The 12,246-nt window shown below is 37.1% G+C and overlaps 1 protein-coding gene across 1 annotated transcript; it reads right to left on the bottom strand.

The window, feature by feature from the left end:
• Positions 1 to 5,529: 5,529 nt before the first annotated feature.
• LOC140232052 (uncharacterized) lies at positions 5,530 to 12,008 on the bottom strand. Its single transcript, XM_072312204.1, has 5 exons — positions 11,949 to 12,008; positions 9,798 to 10,005; positions 8,949 to 9,096; positions 7,678 to 7,789; positions 5,530 to 6,384 (listed from the first exon to the last, which is right to left on the bottom strand). Exons 2-5 carry the CDS (start codon positions 9,958 to 9,960, stop codon positions 6,148 to 6,150), a joined length of 660 nt encoding a protein of 219 aa, XP_072168305.1. The 5' UTR covers positions 9,961 to 10,005; positions 11,949 to 12,008; the 3' UTR covers positions 5,530 to 6,147.
• Between the last annotated feature and the right edge of the window lie 238 nt (positions 12,009 to 12,246).

Here is a 12,246-nt window from a genome sequence, read left to right as displayed (position 1 = left end):
TCTTCAGTGTAAATGTATGTTACAAGGAAAACTTGTTACAAGGGGGTCAGCAGGGCCCAACCATATTCTTTATTATAGCTGATGTGGGATTTTTCTTGCTTCAGCATGCTCAGTTAGCTATGTTTTTCTGTTTTTTGTTTTTTGTTTTTTTCTCTGTGGAAGTCATAAGATTCAGTTATATCCGAGCTTGTAAGAAAAACGTAATCCTGTATACTTCATATACTGCAAAAGTAGACATATTCACGGTGTGGAAATTTTTTGCGCATTACAGTACGCGCAACCAGCAGCTAGAGCGAAAAGAAAAGCACGCAAATATTTTTGCATGCCATGTGTGTTCCAGTAGTTAATGTCCTGATTCCGCGGAATCAGAAACACAAGAAATCCATGTTACCCAGCCAAGCGCAAAAATTACTCACATGAAAATATGTACTTTTACAGTTCTTGGCGAGTCTAATTTTTAAGGAATTGAAACTTCTCAACAATTTCGCGAGTGGTTGAGTATGCGATCGTGGAGTACAGTAAAAGATGGAAAAATGTACACATGCAGGCTGCATTCATGTCGTCAGGATCAAAGTTGATACTTTTGCATGCTGTAAAATTTGCGAATAGCACCAGACTCGCAAAATCTGCAAAAACAAAAAACAAAATGCAAAATATATGGCGTATACAGTACTGTACCTTGATTTCTATAAAAGAAAAATCCCGACCATGGATGTAACTGTAATATCCCACATTTCATCAACATTTGTTATATCAAGGTTCTTCTGTGTGCGTGTATAATTTATGTTTATGAATATATATATATATATATATATATATATATATATATATATATATATATATATATATATATATATATAGTGCTATATTTACTGGATGGTCTCTCCCTCATTTGTACACACACACACACACACATAAATACATATGTAGTGTATGTGTATGTCTATGAATGAAGGAGTGATCATCCAGTTATGTAGCTTTAGCCAACTGCACTTTATTTCCAAACTTTCAGCCTTAGGCCTTGTTCACAGCTGTAGATGTATCTGTGCACGGCTTGGTATCTTGCCTCGTGACACAACCAAAACGATTAAAAAAGCTTATATCGAGCCCTGTATAAATATATATATATGAAGAGTTTGTTCGCAAAAACCGATAAGTCCATTTTTTAACATTTTGAAGTACAGTCTCTGTCATAAAGTACAAAATAATACCTTTTAAATGATATATTGGTCACTACATATAAAGGTACATTTTTGAAGTTATGGTCAAAAGAAGCAAAAATTTTCTTATTATTCTCTTTATTTTTCTTGACCTTTAATCGCAAATATCTCCATTTGGCAAGTATGGACTTATCGGTTTTTGCAAACAAACTCTTCATATATATACACACACACTTCTTGTATTCAAAATCCTTCATACAAACCATTGGGCAATACACATGCTCACAATGACAACACAAAGCATCAAATACACAGTACACTGTACCTTTGAAATAAATGTATTTTCTTCCTTACTGGGTAATATTTATATGGCCAAATATGAATTTTATAAACCTGTCATTCAATATTGCAATGGAATGAAACAAATACTGACACAAAATATTCAAGGAATGACAAAACATCAACTCTCAGTATGGAGCTGAACCGAAGTCTGCTCGTACAATTATCATGTGTGTGCTCATAGTTTTCAAATATCTTAGTAAACATGGCCAAAATTTGAACAAAGATATCATCATAGTCACACTGGTGAAACAAACCGATATAAATACAAATCAAGGTCTCTCAAGAGTAGCAGGCGCCTATGCATAACATTTGGTAGCATACCTTTCTGAATTTTGAGCACAGAGAACCTTGAGACGAGGCAACCCGTACACAGACGATAGTGGTTTGCAAAACTTCAGATTGTGCCATGAGGGGAAAAAAGAATATTTTCCTTTGTGACTGGAAGACCTTTGACATAGGCCTATACAAAAGTAAATATAATAGATAAACTAGAGAAGCACTCTGAGAGCACAGACCTCCGCCAAGCATGCAGCTCATTTCCACCACTGATCTTATTCTTCCATAGAGATATCAGTGATTTCCACCCAGATACATACTTACAGCATTGTGTGCTGAAAGTCGCCCGATTTCCCAATATAGAAGCCTTTGTTATGTCATAAACCCTCAGCTGCACGGTGCGCCTCGCCTTAGCAAAAACTAGAGCACGCACTTTAGTGCACGCATGCAAACCTCAAATACGCGCAGCCTGAACTCCCAAGTTCATTGACCCAACCTGCCAAAATATCAAAAATCTTTGATAACTTCCCCAAAAATTCTCGGATCACTACCAAAATTTAATCATCTGTTACTTGCATCATTTTAAACCTTTCATGCGAGTTTCATCCAAATCCGTTCACTACTTTTTGAGTTATTTTGCACACGGACAAACTAACTAACTAACTAAAGAACAAACAAACAAACAAACCAATGGTAAAGAAAACATAACCTCCTCCCTTGGTGGAGGTAATAACCTCCTCCCTTGGTGGAGGTAATAAGATTTTAAAAATGCAAAAGTCTCTTTGTATTTTCCCTTCCTTTTAAAATTCAGTAGCAGTTTGATTACACAGAAAAATCTGTCTGTCTGGAGGAGTTTTGTTTTTACTTTGTTTTTAAAACTTTATTTGTGAACCCAGATGTAGTCTCTGCAGAACATATCCACAATGACGCGATACAGACCGATCTTTTGGTCAACTGTTTGATCTGATACTTTACACATGACACTAATGCATGACAATACTCTTTGCCATCTTATGAAAAGATTTAGTAAAAATTGGGAATTTAAAAGTTAGAACCAGGAGTTGGATTTAAGATTGTTGGTTGATACTTTCGAACCAGACATAGTGATCACACTACAAGTAAGCCACTCTGAAAATGAAAACAGTCAACAATCCCTTTGCATTTTGCAATAGGATGGTTATAAGTAAGCTACACTGTTGAACATTGAACACCATGTATCATGCAGACACAACATTTCTTGAGTAATAACAGCTTTTCTGACTAAATATTCCTCTGGCAGATAAAAGCCATATATGCTACACACAACAAAATCCATGCACACTCAGGGGCAGTAAGGTAGCTATGTGCTCACATGCATGCTTTTGAAAATAGAGAAAAAATGGGTAGTAAGCAATAAAATAAATGGATAAGTAATTTCACCTTTTCAAAAAATGACATAATAATTTTGGTAATGGTACAATGACGATGACAGCAGTTCATCATTAGATTATTGACTGACAATATAGAATATTGATCACCAAAAATGAAACAATAAACATGGAACAATCTGATTATTCTTGTAATCATCAAATACTTTTGTTTAAAAAAAACCACACAAACAAACAAATGAACAAACAATCTATGACTAACAACAATGTTTTGTGTATCAATTTCATCTGCAGGCATGCACCCAATATTTTTGGGGACCTTTCAAACAACATAATTGCTTAAAAACAAAGAAAGTTTTCAAAATGAGTGCATGAAAGAGAGGAAATGGGAATATGCTCCCAGAAGAGTAGAGTTTTTATAAAACAACAATGAGCATATCCAAGAACCATGGCAAAATTCAATCACATGTTCAAGACTGCATGCACCTATTGAACATAAAATGATATGCTAAATATTTTTAATCAGTCAGCTTTTTTTTTCCCCAATTATGTCAGCAATGCTCACATCTGTTCTGTCATTGTGGTCAGAAATTGGTCATACACTTTCTAAATATCAATTATGATGCAGAACATTTTTTTTTTCTTTGTTTAGAAAACAAGGCACTGTAAAGTGAGGGTTGGATGGAAATTCACCTAGGAAAGACAAAATACTTAATTTGGTTTACAGTTTGAGACTGTAAGTGTGAAAATCTCCCTATCACAAAGACTAGAACATCATCATCCACTAACTGTATATGACATGATTGATAACTACCTGTATGAACGACAGCACAAGCAAGACGTCTGCACTTTACATTTGACACAAAAACAAGAGCATATTTCAGAACATGAGAAGAAAATAACAAGGAAAACCACATCCCAAAATGGTATTTCATAAAAAGATGTCACCACAGACATGCAAAGAATCCCAAAGACATTTCCCTTGCTAAGTACAGCTGCATTCATTTCATGTCACTGTTTAAATCTAAATAGTCACAATATATCACGTAGTGTGGTTGATAACATGACCAAAATGTGATTCATACTTTGCTTTCTCTTCACAGACTACTTCAAAAGTCAGCAACAAAATCTTGATAAAACTTCAATTACATACCACTGCAGACTTGCCCCATTATTTCTGCAATGATCACAGACTGTCATAATTATTGTTCAAGGAAGAAGATGGCTGGCAGACAAGGAATTTACCATCACATTTACATAATATCAAAATCGTTTCATAAAAAAATAGTCTCTTCTTGTTCACATTCAAATGGTGCATCGGAGTTTTGGCACCAGAATGGAAAACAAAATTTTGGACCTTAAATGTTTTCTGCAATTCATCAGAAATCTGCAAATCATCATATTTCATATTTCATCATGGAGATACACAGAGAATTCATTGAAGGTAGAAAAAAAAATACAGATTTGAATACAGTCAACCTCAACTAAGTCGAATCCAACAGACTGCAGGAAATCTTTTGACTTACATGAATTTAGACTTACACACGTTTATATCAATCCTAGTAGAATCTTCATTTAAATTGGCCAATTTTTCAACTTGTGAAAGGTTGACTTCGGTGAGGTTGACTGTATGCACATACAGACTTAAACTTTACTAATCATCAACATGCTATACCTTGAGCACCATCCTTTTTCTTAAACATAGAATAAATCAGTTTTACAATGATAGAAATCTCTTATCACACATATCTTCATGCGTTTTCTCTTTTTATTGTTGTACATTTATCTAGAAGTTTTTATGATTGCACTTGTCCTTTTACTTGTATCACACAGACATTATATGCCACAACTGACCTTTCATCAATAATAAATACACAGAATTTGGTTCTATGTAACTGAGTGGCTTCATTGTGCTTTAAATACTGAAGGTAAGCAGCAAGAAGCTCTCCACCGACTACGAAGATTGTGCGGTAAGTTTGGGAAAAAGACAGAAAAGAGCTAAGAGCATGACAAGTTTAAAAAATGAAGAGGTGATTGATGAAAGTTCTGAAGAAGCCCAAAACTGAGACCTCAACATTTGTCAAATATGTTAATCCCCTTAGAATAGCTACAGAGAAAGATGGTGCCAACAAAATGAGGGCATCCAATATTTCATATTGTTTGAATCATACCTTCCACAACCTTTGCAGTCTTTTATATGTTGTCAAATTCCTTTGTGAGGGCTGCTGAGTAACTTATGCATGCCACATCAAGGGCTGACGGTTGTAACTCATTATTCTACGACATCCCAAGGTGGCAACTGTAGATGCCACACGGCATTTAAATGCCACTCCCCACCTGGTAACCAGCACATGTACAGGATACATGTAATCTCATATCATCCCAATTCTTCAAACCCTCCACTGGCTGCCTGTGGAACAGCACCAGATATTTTTTTTTATTCATTTATTTATTATTATTATTTTTTTTTTTTTTGGGGGGGGGGGCAGTATTACCTTTCATGTTTGGAATCCTCATACTCCCATCTATCTATCTATTCACTCATCAATACATGAAAATACTGAATTTAAGAGTGTGGTCTTCTGGTGACTTTTCTGGTCATCCCCAAATCAAAATGCACAGGAGAAAACTGCCTCAGCAGCTCCTCACCTCAGGAGACCTCGGACTGCTGACAGGTGTATGGGAGTGACTTTTATTAGTGATCCTACTTGCAAAGCATTTTTCACTCTTATTGAATTTTAAGTGTTATTTGTGAATGAACTCTTCATCACAAAAGTCTGAGAGCTGGAAATAATATTCACTAACCCATTTATTAGTTTTGATTCATAAAATATGCATGCATTCATTTCATCTGCACTAAGACACTCTCTTGTTTATATGTTTCCATTTTGTATCTTTCTATATCAGTCCAGTGTATATTTTTTTTTTCTTTTCTCTAACTCTGGGGTTGAATTGGTGTTTGAGCAAAATCTGGAGGAGGAGGGAAGGCATGGGTGACTTGCTCAATACTTGATCCAGTAGTGAAAGAAGAGCATGGCTAGGATGGCGATCACCCCGCCGAATCCCCAGCCGGTGTTGGTCATCGGTCTGAAGGCATCCTCCATGGCAGCGTCGAGGTCAGCCAGGCAAGCCATCAGGGTGTCGGTGACGTTCCCTTCCTCCACGTGTAGGTGATCGCAGACTGTCAAGTGATGGGCTCGCATTCTCTTTAACGAGCCCTCTCCGGGAAAGAGGGAGATCTAGGGTTGAAAGGGAGTCATCAAGGGGGTTACGGTAGGACTCAGACTTGTGCAAGGAGACAATAGCACAGGCAATAACATCTACCATTACTTTTCCTCTGCCACCAGTTGGCAATGATAATCTTGTCAACGTTCAGGGGATCATGGCACTTACAGGCGAACCCCTGTCATATTGAGATACTCAGGGCTATCAGTTCTTACTGTCATCACTTGTTCTTCAAATACTCGTTGTCGTTGTAGCAAAATCTCATTAACGGAAATGCCCGCAGGTTGCTACATGATTGTCCACACATGCAGGACTACTGAAGGCTGTCACAAATAAACCCTGATTAGAGGTTAGAGAGTCATCTACTGCACTTTTCCCAACAAAAAAATAGAATAACAATGAAAACCTGGTTCAGTCACTTTGAATGTGTTAGCAAAGTGAACACACACAGACACAGACAGTCACAGAAACAGACACACACACACACACACACACACACACACACACACACACACACACACACACACACAGGTAGACATGCTCTTGCGGTTTGCTTGAGAAGACAGTCACTTGTATAAACCCATCAAGCTGTTTCTTAAACGACTGATCGAACAGCTTCCTGGTTTCTACCTCTCTACACGGATGTAGTGTATGGTATTACCCATATTACAGCATTGATCTAGCAGAACTATGTATCTTTAAAAAAAAATCCCATAAAATATCTCTAAATATTTGATAAGGAATTAATGTATTTTGAGTTATATGAAAAATATACTTTTACTTTTTGGAATAGAACACTTTTCTATTTTATGTAAATCGCCATATGAAAATTGGCAAACATTCAAACTTTAAACCAGGACTGCACACTAACCCATTTTATTTTATTTTTTCTACTGGTCTGACCTGTCTGTCAGACCAATAGGTACCCTGTTTTTTCCATCGTTTAATGGTCCATTCCCGAAAAAGTTACTGGTGCAACAGTAATTTTTACTGGTTAGGGACCATTGAACCGGTGCCAGTGTACAGCGTTGTTTTAACATAAAGTATCTCGAAATCGCCACAAACGAGATACATAGTTTTGCAAGATCATGGCCAATTAGACACCTACAAAAAAAATTACATGGCAACCTAAAAGACATTTACACATGATACCTATTGATACATTAGGATGGCGCGGAAAAACAGGATTCAGAATTCTCTTCTCATCAAACCTACCCTCTTCAGTGTTGACCAAATACATCGTTATGCAAAAAGAATCATAACGAAATCTGACATGCCATCTCGACTGATTTCAACTCTAGTCTTACCTTTGAGGAATTCAGGGTAAGGAGCACAAGAGTGGAGTTATCACATTTCCGGTGACCAAACCAATCTTTCTGCACTGCCTCCCCAAATCTTTTTATACTCTGGTCAGGAGTTCTGTGGGTTAAACAAATAAACAAACAATGTCATAAGACTGACTAAACACCTACATGAGTTACTTGTGTTTGTTTTCTTGTTTTATCTAGGATACTCGCAACACTAGCTTTTGATATGCTATGACATATTACTTCAAGCCATTGCATTCCATTGACTGAATCTTGATTTCTTTGCATTGAAATTTGCCAATATTATTCTATCCTGTTGCTTAATTTCAAACAAAGTGTTGTTCAAGGGGAATCTAACCCATATACATGTGTGATTCATATGCAGAGCTATTATAAAGAAAACATATTAAAAAATCATCAAAATTTAAAGCTTGGTAAAATGTACCTGCATATCTCAATATAACTACATGTATATCTTTACAAATGACTAAATAATCTATATCAAATATAATAGCTATAAAAAACCCTCGAATAATATATTATTTACTCATTTATCTAGCGATCCACGTCCCACAAGCTTTGCTTTTTAGTGGATCACTATTTTCCATAATCGAATCTATTTTCCGCACGCCCACGAAGTACATATGTATTGTTCCTCCTAATTATTGTATGTATATATATATAAATATATGTTGTTACATAATTTATCTCGGATACTACATGAATCTTTTGCAAATGTTTGAACAATATTATTTCATGACATGTATACTTTGTACTATGTTTTGATTTTCGTAGATTGGAAATAAACTATGATTGAATTGAATTGAATTGAAAAACTGTGACTTGTTTCGAACACATTACAGGTAATATCGTTCCCTTGTCTTCTGAAAGAGTAAGATGCTCTCTCATTGTGCTTGAAAAAATTCAAATATGTTGAATTCTCTTTGTATACTCATTTTATCCTTGTTTTACTGTGACACCACAAATTATTGCAATCTTCTTTTCCATGGACAGCGCCACATGGATCTAACCAAAACTTTAAAATTCATGTAATGTTTGAGCAGACTGGCAGATTTCCCCAAACTTAATTTGCATGTACTGCTACTATTTCTGCCTTCACAGAATCTGTCTGCATACACCATTTTGGGTAAATTACCCCCCATTAAAGCACTCACAGTAAAGACAACGGAAAGACTGAGGTGGATGCATGAATTCCACAGAACAGGCAAACTACACTTGATATAGAATATCAACATAATGCTGTGCCTTACTCATTCTCTTCTGGTTCGATGCTGCCCACAACAGTGGCTGCGATTGTGTAGCCGTAGAAGAATTCAACATACTGCCCCTCCTTCCAGTAAATGACGCCCTCCGTGTTGTTGCTGTTGATTTCTGCTAGCTGACTTGCAGTTTCATTGGCTGCAGGTTATATGACAGAATATCTAATCAATTTTATTTGAGTTTTAGGTAAACCAAAGCCTGATGAATATGGCTCTTGACTTTGACATGGAGGCCCTGAGTTCAAGTCCTACCAAGTGCCGAGTGCCAATTTCTTGAACAGGATATGGTCTTTATCCATCATGTCTATCTCAACCCAGGTGCTAAAAATGAGTTCCTGGCAGTGTGTGAGTACTGATGATTGCAGAAACCTCTGAAAGAACTGTGCTAACATTGAAGAGGCTAGCTACCCTGGGTTTATAATACCATATCATCACATTATTACTCATACTGAAACCAAAAGCAAACAATGCATGTTCTGGCTGTAGCGATTCATACTGTGATTAAATACACCGCAATAGAATATAATTGTTTCCATGGCAAGACCAATGATTAGATTCTTTTAAAAAGCCAGACACTATAACAGAAATGCAAAATTGTCTCTTCCCGACAGGAAGTTAACTGAAAAAGAAAATGAGAGCATCATGACCTAGAGTATACGAGACAATTGTGAAAAAAATGAGCTCATAAGTAGGAGATGGATTTTTTTTTTCTTGTAAACATTGCCATAATCATTTATTGAGCGATGAAAAGGAAATATTTATAATTAGCAAGGAAAAACATCAAACTTCTCTTAGAAGTACCGCAAATGATAACTTACAAGATTAAACATATGAACTCACTTGGGTCATCCAAAATATTGTCAGGGTCACAGAGAAAAGAAGGAGGAAGCGAGTAACCACACTCTGCAATGTATTTGCTTGGTGTCCATGATTCTGATGCCACATTCAAAAAGAGGAGGGTGGAGATGATCGAGACCACCACACTGTTTATGAGCTGTGACATGATTGTTTTGGTCAGAGCACAAGCAGCTGGTTGTAGAATCAAATCCTGAATGAAAATAAAATGTACATAAAATGTTAAATGTTCTTTTTGGGAGTATTCTTTAGCAAATCTTGCTTTAATGTATTAGTACTAGACAGTAGTAGTAGTACTAGTAGTAGTAGTAGCCTGACCAGATGCTGTGCAAAGCACATTGTGTACAGTGCAGTGACAGGGCTGTGCATAATTACAGTAGTAGTAACTACACGCAGCGCTGTTGCGAATCGCGACAGCGCTGCACCTCTTTTCCTTCGCGGACGTTGTTATCGTTCACTGTTTCCTTCATGAATCAATATATCTTTATTAATCGTGGAAAACTAAAATATAAGGAACTATCGTAATCTATGACCATCATTCAATAACCGGTATGCGATTTTTTGTTTAATTACGTCTAAAACTTACCGAAATCTATGGCTGAAATCAGGTCTGTAAACGTCCTTACTGCTTCACTCCTCATCTGCGTGTTATATGAATGGCATTCACTCTCGTATACTACAACGTAGGTAGTCGGAGATAGTCGGATGACCCCGACTAAAAAGGTCAAATCATTGCCGGTGCAGCACGCGCGGATCTACTACAAGTTTTACGTAACACATGAAACGCACGGGCGCACAGGCGTAGGTAAAAAGCAACCACTTCTGAATGCGCATGCGTGGTAGTTTGTTGATTTTTTGAAGCTCTCGAAGGAAAAGATGCCACCGCACGATCTATACTCCGAAAAATTCAACAATAAGGTCTGGATACCAACAAAACGCCGAATTCAACTCAACAATCAGGAAAATATGCTGTAGGTAAGTGTTGCAATTATATTACTCTTAAAATCATACAAAATAAAAGGTATTTTATGTGATTTTGCCGTCAATAGTGACGGTCGTTTACAACGTTGAAACACTAACACATGTCAGACCCTGTGCGCAGCACAGTGTCTGGTCAGGCTACAGTAGTAGTAACAGTTTAGTAGCATTGTCTCAAGTGATTTTCTAAGTTCTGCTTTACAATCCATGTGAATGCATAACTAACGATCCCCTTTAAATTTCACACTCTGACTTGATAAAGACAATAGTGAGAAATATACAAAGTCTGAAAAAAGTCTGGATCTAGTCATAGACCTATGTGATTTTCATGTTCTGAATTAGAGCAAGAGCAAGGACAGTGACTTGGCTCAGTCAACAGCGCGTCTGCCTCCAGATCCAAAAGACCCAGGTTGGATTCTCACTGAGCAATTGTGTGTTATCATCCTGTCCCCAGTCCCCTCAACATGCATGCTACATAAAAGGGGCAAAACCACTCTGTCCCTCGCTTGGCTAGCACAGAATGGAGGTCCTATTTGTATTGTGTAAGGGAGTCACAACTCATGCATGTAAAAAATCCCCCTTCATTCATTCATGGCAAAGAGCAGGGTGCCAAGCCGTTGAAGTGACCGCCCACAAAAAAAGAACAAACAAAACAAAAAAGCAAAGCGAAACAAAACAAAACTAATACAGCACAGCAGCTCGTTTATCTCCAAGTCCCATCTAAATGTGTAAATAGCATCATGTTCCAAGTCCAACCAATTGAAAAGTTGTAAAAATCTATCATTGCATGTATATGCAATATGGTTAGTCTATTACTAATCGCAAACGCCGCATAATTATACAAGTTTCTACATAAACTTGTATTCTTTTACCCAAGTGTTCTGTGGTATGCCTCTGTGGTAACTCACTTTATCGCTTCACAAAGAAAATTAAATTGTGACTGCCGTGCGCGCCGTGCTTGCCGAATCGATGAAGTTGAATTATGACTAACAAAATTATATATATATGGGACTACACGAATGAAACGCATATTTACCTACAAACTCAAAAAGAGCCGGGTTATTTTGGTTCGTAAACGCATGGATTACTATATTAAACTTTCTATCAGTGACGCAAACAGCAGCTAGATCTACTTATACTCGACGGTTTGTCACCTACCTGTGTTCCAGGTCGGTTGAATTCAGGAATTTCAGTTTTGTGTCATCAAGAAGTCACCACTGGCACTGGATTGCGTAGCTAGCTGTTCGTCCGTGAGCAAGGTACCACCGCAAGACAGACGTAGATACGAAAGCATTGGCCATATGCTTGAATTGGGTGAGCCGTTTTGATCTGGGTCTGATCAGCGGAAGTTAAGACTAAGCAAAAGCTATGCGGATCAATGATTGTGTAGTGAGTGCATGTGAAAAGTTAGTCTTTATTTCCAAAATCTCGACATACATGTATTACATTGTAGAGA

Source organism: Diadema setosum, chromosome 8 (assembly GCF_964275005.1).
Source record: "Diadema setosum chromosome 8, eeDiaSeto1, whole genome shotgun sequence".
NCBI lineage: Eukaryota > Metazoa > Echinodermata > Echinoidea > Diadematoida > Diadematidae > Diadema > Diadema setosum.
This window is presented reverse-complemented; position numbering and strand designations above follow the sequence as displayed.

Bases quoted from the DNA above. Each gene is read 5' to 3' on its own strand.
- LOC140232052 (XM_072312204.1), bottom strand. From the start codon at position 9,960: ATGTCACAGCTCATAAACAGTGTGGTGGTCTCGATCATCTCCACCCTC. The intron at 7,790-8,948 runs GTAAGGCACAGC...TTTAACCCACAG, and splicing joins ATCGAACCAGAAGAGAATGA to AACTCCTGACCAGAGTATAA. The intron at 6,385-7,677 runs GTAAGACTAGAG...TTTCAACCCTAG, and splicing joins TTACCCTGAATTCCTCAAAG to ATCTCCCTCTTTCCCGGAGA.